This window comes from Danio rerio, chromosome 23 (genome assembly GCF_049306965.1).
Source record: "Danio rerio strain Tuebingen ecotype United States chromosome 23, GRCz12tu, whole genome shotgun sequence".
In the NCBI taxonomy this organism is placed as follows: Eukaryota; Metazoa; Chordata; class Actinopteri; order Cypriniformes; family Danionidae; genus Danio; species Danio rerio.
The window spans coordinates 34507501-34529128 of NC_133198.1; the positions used below are offsets into that span (position 1 = coordinate 34507501).

The following is a 21628-nucleotide window of genomic DNA, read 5'->3' on the forward strand; positions in this document are numbered from 1 at the left end:
CTGTGGGAGGAAGACACATGGGACATATTTTCAAATGGGCAGAGCCAGTGCAATCTATAAAGCTAAACGTTTCTACGTCCACAGAGAGCATGTTATCATCAGGATGAGAATTCAGACTTGTGAGGACAGCTCAGACAGAAGACAACCCCCAAACTTCCCAGCAAAACTCATGCATCAAACCTCTTGTGTCCAAAAGATATCCGGTCTGTGTCACTCTCTTCAAACCTCTTCTTGTCTTCCCTAATAGGCACTGGAAGAACCATTCAGAAAGCCTTAGCAACAACTTAGTAACACCCTAGCAACCATCCACAAAAACAAAGCAAAGCCCTAGCAACCACACTGAATAAACAAAAACTAAACCTAAACTAAAACTAAAGATTAGAATCAAACATAATATTGAAAATATATGATGAAAGATTTATACTAAAGGAACATAACATTGAGCGTCACGGTGCCGCATCGGTTTGAGTCCTGGCTTGGTCAGTTGGCTTTTCTGTGTGGAGTTTACATGTTCTCCCCGTGTTCGCGTGGGTTTCCTGGGCGCTCCGGGTTCCCCCACAGTTCAAAGACATGCAGCACAGGTGAATTGGACAAGCTATATTGTCCGTAGCGTATGTGGGTGAATGAGTGTGTATGGATGTTACCCAGTGCTGGTTTGCGGCTGGAAGGGCAACTGCTGCATAAAACAGATGCTGGATAAGTTGGCAGTTCATTCCGCTGCGGCGACCCATATTTAATAAAGGGACTAAGCCAGTTATGGGCAAACTTGATCCTCGAGGGCCGGTGTCCCTGCAGAGTTTTGTTCCAACACTAGTCAAAGACACCTGAACAAACTAATTAGTGTCTTCAAGATCACTAGAAATCTATAAGCAGGTGTGTGTGATTAGAGCTGGAGCTAAACTGTGCAGAACACCGGCCCTCCAGGACCGAGTTTGCCCACCCCTGGACTAAGCCAAAAAGAATGAACGAATGAATGAACATTGTAAAAAATGATAAAAAACCATGGCTGTATTACATGATTTAAACGTTTTTTCATTTTGTTTAGGAGGTCTTTGACAGGTTTACATGCATCCAACGTCAAAAAAAAAAAAAAACATTTTAATTTTCCCATAATATATGTTTAAATTCTCCTAATTTCTGAAGGAGTCTCAAATAATTTGATTTATTGAGATTAAAAATTAAAATTGCAAAATTATTAGCAAAAAAAAAAAAAAAGTCCAAACATTTCCCAAGTGATGTTTAATAGAAAATTTCACATTTCACATAAAATTTCTTATTTTTACGAATAAAATATTTTTTTTATTAGTTTGGCTGGAATAAAATGAGTTTTTAAGGTCAATATTATTAGCCCCCTTTAGATTTATTTTTCATTTAGCTACAGAACAAACAACTGTTGTCCAATAACTTTGTTTAATCTAACTTGCCTATTTAAACCAATTAACCTAATAAACCTTTCAAAGTGCACTTTAAGCCGAAAAGTAGCATCTTGCAAAATATTTTGTACTGACATCATGGCAAAGATAAAAGTAAAAAGTCATTAGAAATTTAGTAGATTATTATTTTAAAAATTATTAAAATTATTATATTTATAAATCGGTGTTAAACAGCACTTGGAACATATTATAAAAAATATGAGCATTATATATAACAATTTTGACTTCAAGGGTGGCACAGCAAAAAGGCTGCCAGTTCAAGCAATGTTGGCATTTTGTGTGGAGTTTGCATGTTCTCCCTGCGTTCGCGTGGGTTTCCTCCGGGTGCTCCGGTTTCCCCACAGTCCAAAGACATGTGGTATAGGTGAATTGGGTAGGTTAAATTGTCCGTAGTGTATGAGTGTGAATGAGTGTGTATGGATGTTTCCCAGAGATAGGTTGCAGCTGGAAGGGCATCCGCTGCGTAAAACATGTGCTGGATAAGTTGGTGGTTTATTCTGCTTAGCGACCTCAGATTAATAAAGGGACTAAGCCGAAAAGAAAATGAATGAATGATTGTGTATGGCCATCCGCTTGTTAAGTGTGACGTCACACGAAGCGGCTTCCAGGTCCAAGCGCTCTATCCAACTGAATGGGGAGACTCATAAAATGGTAATAATAAACGTTTACAAAGCGATTTAATGCTTTCGAAAATCACGATCGAAGTATATATGCCCATGCCTAACATCCAATGGCCAGAAAGTGATCAATTTTTTTATAAATTGTTAAATTTTTGGTACTTGTTATGCAGCAAGCCCAGAAATTGTTGTGTACACCATGATTTTATATAAAATTAATTTTAATGTGTGATAGGAATAAAACGTGATCATAAACGATGAAATTTCTCCACTCAAATGAATGGCGGCTTGGACCTGGAAACAGTATTACATACGTCACAACTACGTCACCACTTAACAAGCGGATACACCCCAAGCGCTTCACAGTCATGAGGGGGAGTCTCTCCACACTAGCATCAGTGTGCAGCATCCACGTGGATGGTGGATCGTAAGGGCTGATAGTGGATCGTAAGGGCTGATTGAGGGACTTTGGCCAGGACATCTGGGTTACACCCCTACTCTTTTATGATAAGTGCCATGGGATTTTTAACGACCACAGAGAGACAGGACCTCGGTTTAACATCTCATCCGAAAGACGTATATGTGAATTGAATAAAATAAATTGGCTGTAGTGTATGAGAGTGTGTGTGAATGCGAGGCTGTATGGTTGTTTTCCAGTACTGGGTTGAGTAAAATATATGCCGGTTGGTAATGATAATAGTTATTAAAACATAATAGTTGGCGGTTCATTTCGTTGTGGCGATCCCTGATAAATAAGGGACTAACCCAAAGGTGAATGAATGAATGAATGAATGAACTTCAACTGTATATTCTAAACTCATCATTTCCAAGAACCTGCTCTGATTGGTTAGATTTTGATTGGTCTATATAAAAATAAAATGCTCATTACCATATCTGACAAGATTTGTTTGTCAGCGATTGTAAACACTGTTGTCCTGTGTTATGCCAATTTTATGATATCAGTTCAAGCCCTTTCCAATGACAAAACATTGGACGAACTAGTTAATCCTCCTGAATTTCTATTACAAGCAAACAGAATTGAAAGTTTTATGATTTCAGTTAATTAGAAATGCTTCTACTAAAAAATAGGTAATTCAGACAAATTTATTTATTAAAACTCATTTAAACCATTAAATCAAAGTCAAAAAATATCTAGACAAATTAAGATAGAAAGAAATTAAATAAAACAGAATTTAGGTGGGAAAAAAAAACAATTAATTTTATCTGATGTAAATCATCCTCCATTACAACACTTAATAATTACTTCATACAGCACAACCTTCTGTTTTCCTCTCACACTTACTGTATTGTCTGTTATTTCCCAACATTAGTGGCTGTGTTTTTGCCAGTCCGCCCATTAGTGGGATAATGAGAGGACGAGAGAGAGCTGGCTCTGGTGCTGCTGGTTTCGTAATGCTGCATCTGTGACTCATGACTCAAACACTACAAACACACATACACACTAACTCATAGTCCAGCATCATACTTCCATCAGTCTGTTTGACAAGCCTGACACCACTTGTTTATGTCTGCAAACAGGAATTAATATCATGCAATAAATATAAGAGTGAGAGATGCTGGAGTGAAACATTTGAATATGCTAAGCATTTTTTTCTTCTTGTCAAAGTTCAAAAGGTCAGATTCCCCAGACAAACGTTAACATTCTAGCTTGATGCCTACTGTTTAATATGACAGGCTCATGTGTTCATGTGCTCAAACATTCACTCCCCACACAGCCTTATCACCAAAAATGAGTCTGAAAGCAGCGCTGGCCAAATATCTCTATGGTAATGAGTGGTTCGGAGTTTGGTTCTGACCCACTCCCAGGAAGCCTAGATATCAGTATAGCTCAAACGAAGCTCTCTTGGGCTTCTGCAAAGCTGAGCTCACGGCACGAAGCTGATAACCAGCCATAGAGGCAGACTGGAGTCCGCCAAAGAAAAGTCCTATCACAGTGCTGATAGAGAGGACACGATGACTGCCTCTAATGCAATGCGTCTCAAAACTCCTCCATTATGATACTACACATGACTGCCTCCCTATTCTCACACACAAACACACATGGCTTTCTCTTTATTTTCTAGAGTCCCACTCATGGAGTCCTATCAGTTCAGACATGCTTAATACAATTGTAGTATTAGTAATGTTTTGATATTTTTTTAAACCTTTTTTTTTTATTCAAAGAAGTATATGGCGTGTTGATGTCTAAAGGTGCATTTCCACTGCATGGTACATCGTGATTCGGTTGAGTACAGCTCACTTTGCATTCTGTTTCTATACCCATGCTTATTTACCACCACCTTGGATGAGCTTTAAAGTGAGCCAAAACGTTATCAAAATGTGATGTATACACATTGCCAGTTAATGCCAGCAAATATTGGATTTGCGACACGTGACACCAAACTCTCTATAGCAGGGGTGTCCAAACTCGGTCCAGGAGGGCCGGTGTCCTGCAGATTTTAGCTCCAACTTGTCTCAACAGACCTACTAAGACGTTTCTAGAAAGCCTAGTAAGAGCTTGATAAGCTAGCCCAGATGTGTCTGATTGGAACTAAACCTCGCAGGACACCGGCCCTCCAGGACCAAGTGTGGACACCTCTGCTCTATATTTAAAGTAATTGCTCAAGAACCATTCCATCAGTAGCATCCATTTCCTCTGTGTTGTGGGTTGGCTTGTGTCACACATTTGCTTATGACACGTTTTCAATGATGTCACAGCCAGGAATAGAAGCGGTGCCTTCAGCGATAATCTCACCCACGATACTAAACTGCAATGCACATTCAGAAATGGAAAGCTCAGCAAATCTGAAACCGAAGTGAGCTGAGATGTGCCAAACCTTACCATACCAGAAGTGTATAAATGTATAGAATCTAGAAATCCTTGTTATTAGTCATCAATAAGTGAACTGCACCCTCAGAACTGAACTGCACTGCACAATGTAAAACAGACTGCAATAGACTGAGGAGTGTGAACCTACACTGGTCTCATGGTTTGGTTTGGTTAAGATTATCATGCCATCGATTTGGTTTAATTCGATATCTCGGTGCATTGACGATACTTGCCATCCACAATTAGATTTTTGTCTTCACAACACAATAATTTTTTGTTCAGTAAAATCTATAAATATATTTAATTTATATGTATATATTATTTGTAATACAGTTTTGTCCTACAAGCAGTGAAAATACATGTTTTTACTCCTAACTCACCCCATAACTTTAGTTAAGTGTTTGAAATAAATCACTCTGTCAAACGATTCCCAGTCAGTTTGTTTAAGCCCGCAAATCTTCATGTAAATGCTTTAAAATTCATTGTTATTGCTTTAAAATGTGAATTTGTCACACAGATTGCATAGTCTACTTTCTTAATACATTCACATCGCTTTTAAGTTATTTTATATTAAGAAGTTCAGAATAATTGTGGTAAAAAACAATAGATAATCTCTGAGGGTGAATAAATCCTTTTTAGTTTTATGTAAACTACTCCATTAAAACCGCATTTAAGCTGCTCAGATTTGAACCTGTAGCTCTTTACCACAGACTGCAATATTTGTAAATCTTGGGAGGAAAATGGATTGAGGGTCAGCGCAGAGACTGAACCCCCAGAACTGCCACTTTAAAATCCTTCATCACTCTGTCAGATGGGCTTGGTATAATGCGCTCTAATGTCTTCCAAAAGGATGTTACTACAGGAAGGAACATGAGGAGAGAGAAGTGGTCCCTAGGGTGAGTGTGTGTGTGTGTGTGTGTGTGTGTGTGTGTGTGTGTGTGTGTGTGTGTGTGTGTGTGTGTGTGTGAACCTTAAACCTGTGCATCAAAGCAGGCAATGGTTCAAGGAGATGTTGCAGTAAGCAACAAAGTCTATCAATCAATAATGTACTTCATTACTGCATACCACACACACAGTTGGTCAGATTTTTAAAGAGTTTAAAGGGGTCATGAACTGCAAAATCAAAATTGCTTTGATCTTTTGACATACTGTATAAGTATGTCAATTTTGATCTGAGAACAGTAAAAAATAAAAAGGTTTCTTTATTTGAAATAAATCATATCATACAATAAATATAAATATAAAACTGCAATCTGTATATATTTTTTCTATTGTATTATGCGACCCTGAACCACAAAATTATGTTGCATAGGTATATTTCTGGCAATAGACAAGAAAATACATTAAAAAAGAATGGATTATTTTATGCCAAAAATAATAAAAAATATGTAAACATCATGAATAAAGGTCCCATGAAAATGTTTAGTATTTCCTATTTAGAAAATATCTCAAATTAGCTATAAGTCAATTTCTCAGTATTTAGATTTTTTTGAACCCTCAGATTACAGGTTTTCATCTAGTTGCATCTCTGCCAAATATTTTCCTATACCAGCAAAGTAAACATTAAATCCAAACAGCACCAGAAACTGGAGAAGGTAATCAACCGAGGTCGGCGCCAGCTGCAAATGGAGGGGACTTGAGCTCCAAGTGGGCTATACAAACCTGGAGTTTTCGTTTTATAGATGTCTTTTAAGAGTCCAACCTATTGTGTTTTATGAATGTCTACACCTACCCCAATCCTACATCCAACCTCACAGTAACCTGTTGGGTTTTATTATTGTCTACTACACCAACAGCAAACCAGCCCACTTGCAACATACTGCCAGTCCCTACCACTTGGAGGTCACCCAGTCTACTTGCAGTTAAATTCCTCCTATTTGGGCCTGCAGCGATACCTATTTGGAAAATTATCCATTTATGATGCATTTTCTAGCCAACATTTCTTTAATGGATTGATTAATTCAATAGATATATACAAAACTTGACAACTGAAATGAGGCTGAGTATGACAAAGTCTGACCTCTCTGATTTTTATTTAGTGTCTACATGGGTGCCAAAATTAAAGTGCACATTTTCACTTATAAAATATTATATACACAACTGGTCAAAAGTTTGGGATCAGTGTGATTGTTAAATGTTTTAAAATAAGCTTCTCCTGCTCACCAAGGCTGAATTTATTTAATCACAAATACAGCACAAATTGTAAAATTGTGAAATGTTATTGCACTATAAAACAACTGTTCAAAAGTAGTTAATCATTTACTTTAAGCATTTATTCCAGTGATTTTAAAGATGATTTTTCAGCTACATTACTCCAGTCTTCAGAGTCACATGATCCTTTAGAAATTCATTAATTCATTTTCTTGTCGGCTTAGTCCCTTTATTAATCCGGGATCCAGCTGCATCCCATCTCTGGGAAACATCCCACACACACACACACACACACACACACACACACACACACACACACACACACACACACACACACACACACACACACACACACACACACACACACACACACGCACACACACACACACACACACACACTCATACACTACGGACAATTTAGCCTACCCAATTCACCTGCACCGCATGTCTTTGGACTGTGGGGGAAACCGGAGCACCTGGAGGAAATGCAGGGAGAACATGCAAACTCTACACAAAATGCCAACTGAGCCAAGGATCAAACCAGCGCTACCTACTACGCCACTGCGAACCACTGACCCGATCGGCCCAGTGGAAACAATCCTTAGCGTTGAATCCTGTATAGACTCGGAGGACAATGAACGAAGTCTAGGGTGCGAAAATGTCAAGCAAGAAACGCAAACAAAGTGACAGTTACATTGGTTTCGGGTTTACATGGATCGGACATGCAGAAAATCCCAATCCACAGTGTGTAGACTGTGGTAAGGTTTTAGCTAATAGCAGTCTTAAGCCCTCATATATGGTCCAGCACTTACAAACAAGACACAGCCACTTAAAAGACATGCCTTTAAGTTTTTTTTTTTTACACTGCAGCATCCACCAAGAAGCTCTAGCCAGATTAACTTTTGTCCGTACTTAATGACACTGTGAAAATTGTCAACTTCATAAAAGCTCATGCATTAAATTGACATATTTTATTATTTTTATTTTAATCGCGTATACAGAAAATATATGTATTTAGGTAAAAATGTAGAGTTTAATTGGAGAAAGGGGTGCTTGACAGCAAATATTAGAAAGGGGTGCACACAACAAAAAGTTTGGGAACCTGTTCTAAACCATAATGGCCAACACTACAACTCACTCATTAACTGTTCTTTGTCCCTGATTTATCAGAGGTTACCACATTGGAATGACCCGCCAATTACTCTGGGATTTATTTTTTACAGCGAATGCCCTTCCTGCTGCCCACTACACTAAAACTACACTAAAACTGTTTCTCAACATGCTTTCTTCAGCGATCTTGCATCCTCGTGTAACGTCATCATCAACCACCAAAGATCAGTTCCAAAACTCAAGACTGCAAGAACGGAGGATGCGTGAAAGATCCCGGATGTGTTCTTGCATCAGTGACTTGAGCTCAAAACTCGTTCGAGTAGTCCCAAAAGTCAATGCGCCTGAATAAAGGAGGCAGAAAGCGCAGCATTTTATATAGATTTATTATTACAGTTCAGAGATATTACTTATTTGTGTGAGGAGCTTCTCTAAATGAGACAGTGAAAGTAAACATTCACAATGAACATCTAAATAAAGGCATAAACACATTAAAGGTGTTTATTTGCTGAAATTCGTATTAAAATCTTTGTTATGTTTTATTTGTATTGTGCAAAGTATATTTATAAAGGTTTTTATCCATGATGCATGTTGTGAAAAGGGGAAAAACAATAAATCGTTGTGTGAATTCTGTAATGCTTAAATAACTTTCCATTAAAAATGCGTGAAGCTCATGTGACCATCAGGAAGAACCAGGGAAGAACGCAGCATCTCATTTCTGCAGGACGTGTTCTGTGTTCTAGCGGTCTCGCGGTCTCCCAAGTTCGTTTTTCTCAGGTAACTTAGCAAGGCAGGTCTGCGTTCTTGGAATTGAGAAACAGCCTAACTCTAGAACCACACACATTATGGTCAATTAATTTTAATTTTTATTTATTCAATTCACTTATACCGCATGACTTTAGACTGTGAGAAAAACCTGAGCATTCGGAGAAAACCCATGTGAACTCGGGGACAACATTGCAACTATAAAGAGAAAAAACAGGTTTGCTAGTCTTTTAATCATTGCACCTTCTGACATTGCATCTTGTATTTGACTTGTTTGGATGTCTTTGATCCTTGTTGCATTCATATTTCAGTTGAACCTCACCAGAGTTTGCATGAAAGCAAACTAAGAACTATGCTTTCAGTGGTCTAGGACCAAAAGTTTGGTGCACAACAAGGTTAATTTAGGCAGCATTGCAGTAATTCAAATAAACAGCACAAACAGTCATTACACCAGTGTTTGTTTTGATGGAACAAAACCTGTGAACACAACCTAAAGCACAATCACTGTTTACTGTGCCTTTAGTCCTCTCCTTTTTCACACTGATCAGTTTTTGCTATGAAATATAAAATTAGTAATTGACTCTAAAACCTCAATGCTTCATTTTTTTCTTACATTGAACAGATTCTCGACAATGTTGTTTAGATGGCTGTATTTATGTTTTCTTTCTTTGTTTATTGTCTGTCTAGCGTAGTGCTAAGTGCATGTCTGCTTCTCGAGAGGCCAGCTGTAGGCGTTCTGCGACACGTCCATGCACAATCCCCCTAACACTCTCTCTATTGAGCTGAAGCTGCATTCATTGGGGTTTTAAGCTCTGTTGTATAGAGATGAGGTGAGCAGTGACTGATGATTGAGGCGTTTTATTTAACGCCAAAACTGAGTGATTCATGTATAATGAGACTCTCTCTAACTCACATACACAGTCACTCACACTCAAACACACACACACGGATACATATAATCACCTTATACATTTTCTGATTCCTCCCCATGGTCCTTTCATCCTTCTCCCGCTCTGTAAACATGACAGAATTTAGCTGATGAACGAAGTTGAACTCATACAGTGTGGAGTAACACTCATGCTAATGACATTCCTGTACACACACACACACACACACACACACACACACCTAGAAAGTTGGTGTTTTCTCTAAAAGAAACAGTTTGCTCAAAAAGTGAAAACTGCCATTTAATCACCCTACTGTCGTTGAAGCCAGTTTCCGCCACAGAACAAATTTTTTTTTACAATTTTTTGTAATTGTGAATTTTATTCACTCACTCACTCACGCATTTATTCATTAATTCATAATCCGGGGTTGCCACAGCAGAATGAACTGCCAATTTATCCAGCATATGTTTTACACAGCAGATGCCCTTCCAGCCGCAACCCATCTCTGGGAAACATCCACACACACACACACTCATACACTACGGAAAATTTAGCCTACCCAATTCACCTGCACCGCATGTCTTTGGACTGTGGGGGAAACCGGAGCACCCGGAGGAAACCCACGCGAATGCAGGGAGAACATGCAAACTCCACACAGAAATGCCAACTGACCCATCAACCTTCTTACTGAGAGGCGATCTTGCTACCCACTGTACCACAGTGACACCCCAATTGTGAACTTATTTCTCACAATTCTGACTCTTTTTTTTTAACACAATAGTTTTGTGTTTCACACTGGTGGTTCCAAGAACAATTAACATTCATGGAAACTTTTCAATCCACAAAGGTTACATCAAACAAAAGCTTCTTAATAAAATAACTTTCACACTATGAACTGTTTAAGGAAATGCTCTTTAAGAAAATATAAACAGTTCTTAAAGGTTTTGCTGTCAAAAAAACCCTACAGAAAATTTTAGCTTAGCTTAATTTTCTTTGTTTCTGGGTGTAACGTAAAAGGTGCAGTATTGTAAGTTCGACAACCAGTGGTTAAGCAAGGTATTGCATTCCTGGATCAAAACACATTTGCACTCGGCTACTCCTCTGACGAGTCCACGCAATCACAGGTTGCCAGATTGACGTAAGTGTACCTGACTATCGAGCCTAAAGGCTGACTTGAATCATTTTCTAACTATAAGAAACAGCACGCAATAGAAGAAAAAATTTCATACTAAAATGATTTTTTGTCCTAACCAACACCTAAAATTTTTATTTTAGAAACAGCTTCTATTTCTCACAGGTGATCAACGATCACCACAGGTACACCGTATGTGCTTTATTTAGTGTTAAATGCTAATCATGTGAGTTTTGATGCCATTTTACATGGCATTTATTGCCATACCACTGAAAGCAACAGCAGATAGTTTACCTCAGATCTTGAAAACAAAATAATCTCACCTAATGTTTACATTCGTAATATTTTTATTATTTGCTAATTAATAACCTCAAGTGGAACTCTGAATCTGCATCTCATTTCGGAGTCTGCTACTGTCCACCAGAGGTTGCATTTTTGGTTGCAGGGACATGCTTCGAGAGCCTTCATGATTAAATGAATGAAATACGCTGTTTTCCACAAAGGTAACCAGGGGTGCTGAAATATAATTGGTTAAAGTGGCATTGGGCGGGTTGAAAGAACCCAAACAAAGACAGCGTTCTGCCACGTAACACATTTTTAAAGCAGAATATATGACTTCAGCACTGTTTTTCAGATAAACAAAATATTTATTTATCATGTTTCTTAAATATCTGCAAACATATTACGGTATCTCTATGCTTTAGTAGAGTCAAAAACTTACATACAGCACCTTTTAAGCATGAACATCTAGACACACCAACCATAGCAGGTTTGAAGTCAATGACGTCATCAGTCCTCATATAATTTGTGACTAGGGCAGGGCGATATGGCAAAAACATTTTTAACATTAAAAGTAATGATATTTTTTAATATCTGAACAGAATTGTTATGCTGAATTGTTAACGCTACCCTACATACAACTATCCTAACTTTGAAGCCACAAAAATTTGAGGGTTCATTCATTACATTTGAAAGTATAGATTATATACAGAAACAGATGACACAATAAACAAAATTTGTGACAAAAGAAGGTAAACAAGAGCAAAATGTAAACAAAAAATTGTAAGCATCATCTCTCCACAATTAATTTTTTTAAACAATGTCTAGCTTTAAGTAGATTAAATGTGCAGAGATCAAAATGAAAACTATACAACTAGCATGCAATGTGTAAAGCATTTACATTGGTTTTTGGCCAGTGAACAGTGTCGGTCTTTAAGAGTTGGATTAAAAGCACACTGATCGGCTATTGTTACGCATTTTGTGATCGGCTTTCAGTTGAACCCATTTATAGTAAAAATGTCAAGAGCAGGGGTGCCCAAACTTTCTTATGAAGGGCCAAAAACCAAATTTGATTTAGGCTGGTGGGCTGAAGGTAATAATAGTTGCCTTGGGTAATTTCCTAATTTTTTTATTAATATTTAAAATGACCACAAAACATTGCTCTATATTAACTGATACAGTTTTTTACATTTTATAATTAGCTTATTACAGTAAAAACAAAATCTAAATTATAACAGAATCACATTAGTTTCACCAATGTGTTCTGCATAGTCCTCTATCCTTCGAGTGACATTCATATATTTTCTTTGAGCTAAGGCCCTTTATTTATTAGGGGTCGCCACAGCTAAATGAACCGCCGACTTATCCAGCGTATGTTTTACATAGCAGATGCCCTTCCAGCTGCAATCCAGTACTGGGAAATATCAATACACACTTATTCACACACATACACTATGGCCAATTTATTCAATTTACCTACAGTGCATGTCTTTGGACTGTGGGGCACTGAGTCACTGTGTCGCCCATCCATCAAGTGACAATATTTACATTTTTAAAATATCTGATTAATTTACAACATTTAATTTCCGTTAGCTTTTTTTTGTAGCTCAGCAATAAAACCAACAAAAAAGGTTACGTCAAATTCGAAATGATGATCTCCGTGTTAAAGCCATTTGCCCAAATCCTCTCAATCATTCTCACTCTCCTCTCAGATGGGATGGTGGGCCAAATCAAAGGTTACAATGGGCCAACTTTGGCCCAAGGGCCCTATTTTGGGCATCTCTGGTCTAGAGCCTATCGTAGTTACCATTATAAATTGTATCACAATTCAATATGATATTACTTATCATTCCGGCCCGAATTGTGACCATCCAGCGTTGATGTTAAACATATTTGAGCTCAAGCTCAAAGAAGATTCAAGCGCGACCATTTGCTCCATTCCAAAAACAAGCTCTGCACCTTAAAATGAATCCACCAACAAAAATCAATCAAATAACTCGCCAACATGTGAATTTTTCCTCTCAAACATCACTCCAGTTTCTCTTCAGCATAACCTCGGTTTGCGCGAGGCACTCCCGCCAAATATTTTGATAACTGTCACTGCATAACTTGAGCAGTAAATCTACATCGTGGCCAGATTTCAAACTTAGTTTATCTGATTCATCCACACATTCGCTCACAGCGCAGCCGGTCAGAGTTTTTCCAAACAAGCACAAAAATGCTTAATGTCTCCAAAATGCGTCAAGCCTTCCTGTCAAGATGGCGGACAGAGTTCAGTCCGAGTGTCTGTGGCGGAAAGAAAACAAGCTGAGTGTTTGAACTACACTTCTTAGCAAACCTCCTCCAGTCAAAGGTCAAACGATCTCTCAGAGCGTGTCTATTTCCATCCTGCTCTGCATCTTTTGCCTCGCCGCTCGTGTTTATCTTGAAATAAAGAAATATTGGCTATTTTAATCTAGTCATAGATCTGTATAGATGAGTTTGGCACACAAGACCTGTTTGACACAAAATAGAAGTGTTTGAAAGGAAATAAGGTGAGTTATACAGTACAGTTGGCCTGGATGTGGTGTGTCTGCATGCGCGTGTATTTGTGCAAGAAAGCTTTCAATGTATCATTTTACTGACAGTACGATGGTTCTTATCTCTTTTCCTCGTGATAATAAACGCACATGCGCTTCCCCTGAGTCTGTTTCCTTACAGTGTCTCATTCATCTATCTCGTCTACACACACACACAGGTGTCTGAAAGGGGTTAATGCATATGCGCAGTCTCTCATCCATACACAGCTGTGCAGATAACTTTTAACCCACACATACATTCAGCATGATGGATCAGTTATCAGAGAGGCTTGGCTACAAAAGTGCAGTTCTGCTCATTTAAAAGATGAAGAAAAGCTTCAACATGAGAGAGAAGGTAAAAGAGATGGTGTTAAGTAAACAAGAAAGACACTAAGACTACAGATCCGGCATTGATTGAGGCTAAATTTGGAAAATCTAGCTTTTATAATCATCTTTTTCCTTTGTTGCTTTCTAAACATCTTGTTCTCATTCAGAAAGGGCTTCTAAGGAAAGCAGAGAACACGAATCCTTTATTTAGCCTATTTTAGTCACCTAAAACAAAACCTCTGCTAGGGAAGATCTCTTCATGAGAAGAGAGAGAAAATTGTGTTGTATCAGGGCTTGTAAAAACAGAGTGCTGTTTTGTCTCCCGATGACATTTATACAGATGCATTAATCCAGCACAAAGATAAAATAAAATGCGCAGGTGCATTTGTTTAGCAAACAGATTTGCATCCAATACCATCAAAATAGAGATGTTCAAAGTTACACAGGAATGAAAATATTGACATTTTCTTTCACATGCATTGGGTTAACTTTTACAACAAATCATTTTTAGAGTTAGTGACATTTATTCATAGTTCGAGAATCACTTTCTTGGACAGTTTGTGCATCAACAGCATTTGCATAAAAGCATAAGAATGGGCTGAGATACAAAATAATGTATTATCAAGATAAAAAAAAAATGTGTGGTAAATTTATGGATGCTTGTAATTTATTTAAATATATTTATGAGATAAATATATAGGATTTAAGAATGGGGACATGTGTTTATTTTATATTTATTCAAATTAGTATAATAATAACATTTATTCTTGTTTTAAATTTATTTGAACTATATGCACACATACATTTTTTTAAATGAGAAATAATTTACTTATTTACTTTTGCTAACTATAAAATTTAAAAATATATACAGAACTATTTCAATGTATTTCATTTTTGGTGTAATGTCTACATCAATGCTCTCAACTCAGAGGCAAGATTAGATCTAATGTGTGCTTTTAGCGATTGGTTGAACTAACAACTTTTACTTTATTCCTAGGGATTGTAAATCTATAAAGATGAGCCCTGATGTATTGTTTGCATCATCTATGTGGATGTTAGAGTCTCCTACGATTAGTATTTTATCAGTTTTAACTAGTTAGTCAGAAATAAAATTAGAAAACTCTTTTAGTAAATTGACAAAGGTTCCTGGGAGTCTATATATGGTGATTAAAGCGAGAGATAGCGTAGTTTTTTTTTTATAATATCCGGAAGCATATCATTAAGCGGCAATACTTAATTTAACAAAAGAGTTCAAGTCAAGTCAAGTCAAGTCAACTTTATTGTCAATCAAACCATGCAACATTACATTACACAGTAGACTGAAATTGCGTTTCTCCCATACTCCAATGTGCAATTTAAAAAAAAACAAAAATATGACACACACAAGACATAAACTAAACATTTAACTAATATAGTACAAGATAAATTAAATAATAGACACTAATAAACTGTGAACAGTTACCATATATCCTATTGTTCCAGAATGTGACCAAGTTTAGGTATTTATTGTAGTGCAATTAGGTGCAGTATGGCAAAAGTACTCTGAAGGAATTCAGAGTTAAACATGAGTCAGTTTTTCTGATTAACATTAAAAAGATCATCCACCACCACGACCAGTCTGACGAGCCTCATGCTTATATAAGAATCCTGAAGGAGATTGTTGTCTGTTATTATTTCATTTATAATCAGTGCTAGTGACCTGATGTTTAGGAGACCAAGCTTTTAAAAAAAATATCACTTACTGATGAATGATGATTCTTGATGCAGTGCCGCCTGAGGGAGCAGAGATAATGGTTGTTCAGCTTGCGCCCCTTGTCCTTTATTCACTTAAATTCCTTCAGATTTCTTAAATCTTTTAATTATGTTAAGCACTGTTAAAGGTGAAATATCAAAAGGTCTTCCTATTTTTCTTTGAGGAACATTGTTTTTTAACATTTTAATAAGCATCTCGTGTATTTGTTGCCAAACTGGCAACCCTCAGCTCATCTTTGCTCTTAAAGGACTAGACTTTTCTTGGATGGAATCAGCTGTTGACATCACCTGTTTCACAGCATAATTTAACCAATTTACCCGATTTCTAGCCCTAAACTGTTCCTGTCCCAACTTTTTTGGAATGTGTTGCAGGTCAGAATAACATGAAAGGGTGTACATTGAAAAAATGAAACGAAGTTGACCAGACAAAACATGAATTATCTTCTGTTCATTCATATTGTCTTCAATGAAATATGGAAAAATTAATAATGAAAAACTTGGAAATCGAAACTTTCCACTTTTTTTTATAACTTTTTCTGATTTGAGGTTGTATATTTCTCAAAGAGAAAGAGAGAGAGAGAGAGAGAGAGAGAGAGAGCGTTGAGTGCGGGTTGCTGAACTCATCCAGTCACCCACGCATTGCAGCAGGATATGAAACTCAAGAGGAGAAATATAACTCTCATGTGAATGAGTCTGATGATTAATCTCCCTCTGCTGGGGTCAGTCATAGATTTGACAGATTTTTATTGGTTATGGCTTTGAGATTTAATAACATCCTCAGATCTAAGAGGTGAATTGTTGTGTCATCTGACTGTTATGTTCGTTAAGCTCAGGATTGCTATCGTTTCTGACGAGGGCTGCCATGACAAAGATGAAGGATTCTTTTCTAGGAATTCTTTTCCTAAATCGGTCCGGCCTTTGGCTGACTCTCGCAGGCCAACATTAAGACACAAGCACACGCACAAATACAAAACACATAAACAAAGACAGACAGTCAAAAAGGTCGCAAACTGGAACAGAAACCTAAAAATACAAATCGCAAGCATGACCAACATTCATTAGAAGTTGAATCATTAATTATGTTGATGTCTAAAAAAATCCAAAAGATAATACTCCAACACAGTACTCGGCAAAAACACAACACACTCTCCTTTTGTGTGTACTTCACCATAGCAGACAGTGACGTATGTGTCTGAGGTCAAAAAGTCATTCACCTTCTTATCTGTACTGTCTCACCTCCTCGGTCACTCACTGAGGGGATTCACACCACTGATATTCAAACAGTATGACATCTTGTACAATCCCTGACACACACTTCATGTGTGTGATCAAATGTCAACTTTGTGACTAAAGCAGATGTTACATTTTGGGCACATACATACTGCTGCTAAATCATCACTCTTCTGTGGGCTTAATCACAGTTCCAGCAAGCATTTTTGTTTTTAAAAGAGATCAAATAGACGTCTAAACATAGTCGTCTTTGCTAAAACAAGGCTAAATTTGGGCTGTCTGTGAAAATCTAATAGACATCTAAGAATAGGCCAAAATTAGACTAGTCATCAAATAAACTGAAATGAATGACTACACATATAGTCTGTCTAATATGTCTGTTTGACGACTAGTCTAGTTTTGTCAGCGGCGGATTTAGTGATTTTGGGGTTTCCAGCCAGAGGGCCGAAGTCCTGAAAAGCACCCTTTCTACTTTTATTTAATATTTATTTATATTGCTGTTTTTTTATATCACTCAATCTTCTTTTCGACATTTTAAATTAATGCACTCTGTACTTTTTAAATTATTCACTTTCTTAAAATTAACTTACAGCAAAAAATAATACATATATAAGTTTTTATAAATTTGACTGCTGGACTGCTCCATGATGGGTATTTTATTTCTGTAATTTTATTATTATTACATAACATTACATTATTGGCAATGCAGTGACGCAGTAGGTAATATTGTCGCCTCACAGCAAAAAGGTCGCTGGTTCGAGCGTTGGCTAGGTCTGTTGGCCTTTCTGTGTGGAGTTTGCATGTTCTCCTTGCGTATGCGTGTTTATGGATGTTTCCCAGGGATGGGTTGCGGCTAAAGGGTTATCCACTGCATGAAACATGCTGGATAAGTTGGTGGTTAATTCCGCTGTGGATACCCGAGATTAATAAAGGGACTAAGCAGAAAAGAGAATGAATGAACATAACATTATGATAAGAATATTATATTTAATTGTATATTAAATAATGTTAAGTTATGTTAAAATTGTATTTGTTTAACTCTCACCATGAAAAATGGTAGAAAACAATGTTTGTGTGTGTGTGTGTGTGTGTGTGTGTGTGTGTGTGTGTGTGTGTGTGTGTGTGTGTGTGTGTGTGTGTGTGTGTGTGTGTGTGTGTGTGTGTGAACCAGGAAGTAACCCTAAGAGCTGGCTAAGGAAAAACATCCACTAAAAATATGTGCCAAATTAATTGCTTAATTATTCCATTGTGGCAACTTCTGATGAAGCAATGTAAAGCAGAATGATTGGGGAGTACATAAATACAATTGATAAAGAAATAAATAATTCCTGAAATGCAAAAATTTGATTTTCAGCATTATTACTTCAGTCTTCAGGTGTCACGTGAGTCTTTAAATAACCCAAATCATTCCAAAATATAGATTTTAATGTTAAAAGAAACTTTTCTTATTATCAATTATGAAAAACAATTCAAAGTGCTGCTTGATATAAGTGTGTAACTGAATTCCTTTCAGAATGTTCTAGTGAATGATAATTCAACAGAAAGAACATTAATTATTTGAAATAAAAAAATACTTTGCCAAAATCACTTTGATCAATTTGATGAAGAAAAAAAACATCTTCATAATAATGTACTTTTTCACAGTAGTGTTACAAATACAAAAAACTGATTGCTCAGGATTTATTACTAACTGTTATACAAGTTCAGACAAATTCAATTATAAAATTATGTTAAAGTACAACAATGTATTTTTGACAAAGTACTAAAATAAAAGCATGCACATGAACACTTCACTGTATAACGACAATATAACAGTTCTTACTGTTACTTATGCCATTATTGTTATGCTATAAGATGTTTTCTAAATAGTTACAAATTGATTGTTACCAGATACCACATCAATTAAATTTTGGGGTAAAACTAATAAGAGTTAATTTCTACTACTTGGAACACAGTAACTCATGATACAAAACATAATGACCCTGGGTTAAACATTTACGATATGAACACAACCAGTGATGTAAAGTAACAAATTACAAATACTCAAAATACTGTAGTTGAATAGTTTTTTCTCAGGAATTGTACTTTACTACATAGTTTTAAAACAGTGTACTTTTACTTTCCCTTGAGTACATGTTCAGTGCTGTATTGATATTTTACTCCACTAATTTCCTTCAACTTGCAGTCACTACTTTATTTTTTGTCTATGGGGATTAGGAAAATCTGTCCTGTGATTCCTGTCCAATCAAATCACACATAGAAAGTAAATTGCATCGTATTGAACTACCTCAAGACACAGGCGATTTATAATTGCAGCAAACTGTTTGGAAGCATTAAAATGGTCCATAAAGATGTCCAAAATCTTTACAAACATTCACCCAGATACTGTTTAGATGCATGTCACTGATGAGAGGATGATGACCAATGTTTACTGTATGATGAACAAAATGGCCTTAAGCACCCAGTAGGCGTCAACATGATGTCAAATTGACGTTGTACCCCAATGTTGTGGGGACGTTGCATTTTGTTTGAAGATGAAAATCAAGTTGATGTCAGAACTCAATGTCAGGCTGATGTCAGTGTCCAACGTCCAACCTAAAATCAACCAAATATCAACGTCTAATGATTTTACAGCTTGAAGTTATGTGGACATTACCACTATGATGTCTGTCAGACATTTGATTTTGAGTGCCATACCTGACAAATAAATGTCAGTATTTGACGTCAATATGATGTTGGTTTAAGATGTTGGCTCGATGTTGTATTTTGTTCTAACACAAACTAAAATCAACCAAATATTAACTTCATTTGTCGTCATTATTGGACATCAAAATAACATTGTTCTTAGAAACTGACATAACATTGACTTTTAGTCACCTGACATCACAACCTAAATCTAACCTAACATTAACGTCGTATGAAGTTGTGTGCCTGCTGGGCAATAATGCTCTACAGAATGTTATGTTTACACACATGCCCAAATTACATGTATATGCATAAGCTTCTTACAAGACAATAGCCCCTTTCACACAGTGATACCGGTAAATATCTGGAAAATTTCCGGAACGACTTTACCGGTATATTGAAAAAAGCGCTGTTCATACAGGCGAGGACGTTACGGAAATTTTCCGGAAAAGAGCATTCACACATCCATTCCAAAATACCGGTAAATTCTGACATCATTTACCACAAATGAGCTTTAAACGGCTGCGCTTGTATTTGTAAACATTTGACTAAATTACAAACTCTGTGGATGATCAATATTGTGAACAACTTTCGCAGGATCACTTTCGCATGTCAAGATGTTCATAATATGTGCATGTGCAGGCGCTCATAGGCTGTATCACAGGCACACGCAAAGCTTGAAGGTAAACAAACAACGGCTTATCATAAGCATCTCATCGATGATTATTTACACAGGTGGCATTAAGAAGAACATATAAACGTGATCTGACTAACTTCTAGCAGCTAAATGTGTCTGGAAAAATATTCAAAGGCTTTTATTCTCACAAATCGCGCGGACGTAAATGCGTCTGACTGTTGTGATTGGCTAAAGCAGACGTCTCACGTCAGCACGTTCTAGACGTGCACGCGCTTATTACGGGAATCTTCCTTCTGCATTCACACAGCGCAGCATTCCGGCAAATTGCCGGTAATGTTACAACTTCTCTTTCCGGAAAATAGCCAGAACGAATTTACCGGTATTTTAAAAAAGGACCTGTTCACACATACAGACCTTTCCGGAAAATTGCCGGCAATTTTCCGGAAAGGTCTGTATGTGTGAAAGGGGCTAATACTCACTACTCTTTTTGTACTTTTGAAAGGGCTACTTTTTACTCATACTTTGAGTAATATTTACAACAGATACTACTACTCGCACTACATTTTAGGCAAGTAATAGTACTTTTACTTCAGTATGACTCTTCAGTACTCTTTCCACCACTGAACACAACTAATTTTACTCCAGAGAAAATTTGATTTTGACTAATAAATCTAAACAAAATTTGATCTGCATCAACAGAACTAGACTGGATAACTAGCTTTTAAATGTGCTGTCACTCTCCCTGGCCTGACAGGTCACAGGACTTAAAAAAAAACATTACTTATATCTCGGCATGGGCCAGTATATGATTCTGACAGTAATAACCTTGGATAAAAATATCACGGTTTCATGGTATTGTGATTACTGCACTAGAATGTTCTTTTTAAATGTCTGAATAAAAAAAATAAATAAAAAAACTTTTCACCCCATTGAACACAACGTTTTATTGTTAAGAAACATTTTAAATAGTTTTTGCACAGAAAACATGTCAGGCTGAATAATAAAAATAAATTATTGACTTTAGCTATCTTCATTAGTTTCAAAAACTTGAAAAGGCATGTGAAATTGGACTGACCAGTAGCTTTTGATGTGGAGATACTGTTTCCCTAAAAAACTAAATAAAATGGCCCTGAAAAACTTGTAAAAAAACAAAAAAACAACAAACAAAACTTATATATATACCATAGGAACAGTATTACAGAAAATATGATTGGTTTTAAAACCTGGACTTTTCCAAA

General features: G+C 36.8%; 2 protein-coding genes across 4 annotated transcripts in view; both read right to left on the bottom strand.

Annotated features, from left to right (window-relative positions):
• Nucleotides 1–21628, bottom strand: part of eya4 (EYA transcriptional coactivator and phosphatase 4) — a 167659-nt gene that overhangs the window by 125391 nt on the left and 20640 nt on the right. The window lies entirely within an intron of this gene.
• Nucleotides 1–21628, bottom strand: part of tcf21 (transcription factor 21) — a 52917-nt gene that overhangs the window by 10649 nt on the left and 20640 nt on the right. The window contains exons 3-4 of one of the 2 annotated variants that reach the window (XM_073938474.1): nt 9867–9916; nt 181–250 (exon numbers count right to left, since the gene is read on the bottom strand). In XM_073938474.1, coding sequence (XP_073794575.1) covers nt 181–250; nt 9867–9893 — 97 coding nt within the window. In that variant the 5' untranslated portion in view covers nt 9894–9916. The remainder of the gene's footprint in view (nt 1–180; nt 251–9866; nt 9917–21628) is intronic. The other variant, XM_073938475.1, reaches the window with a different exon arrangement.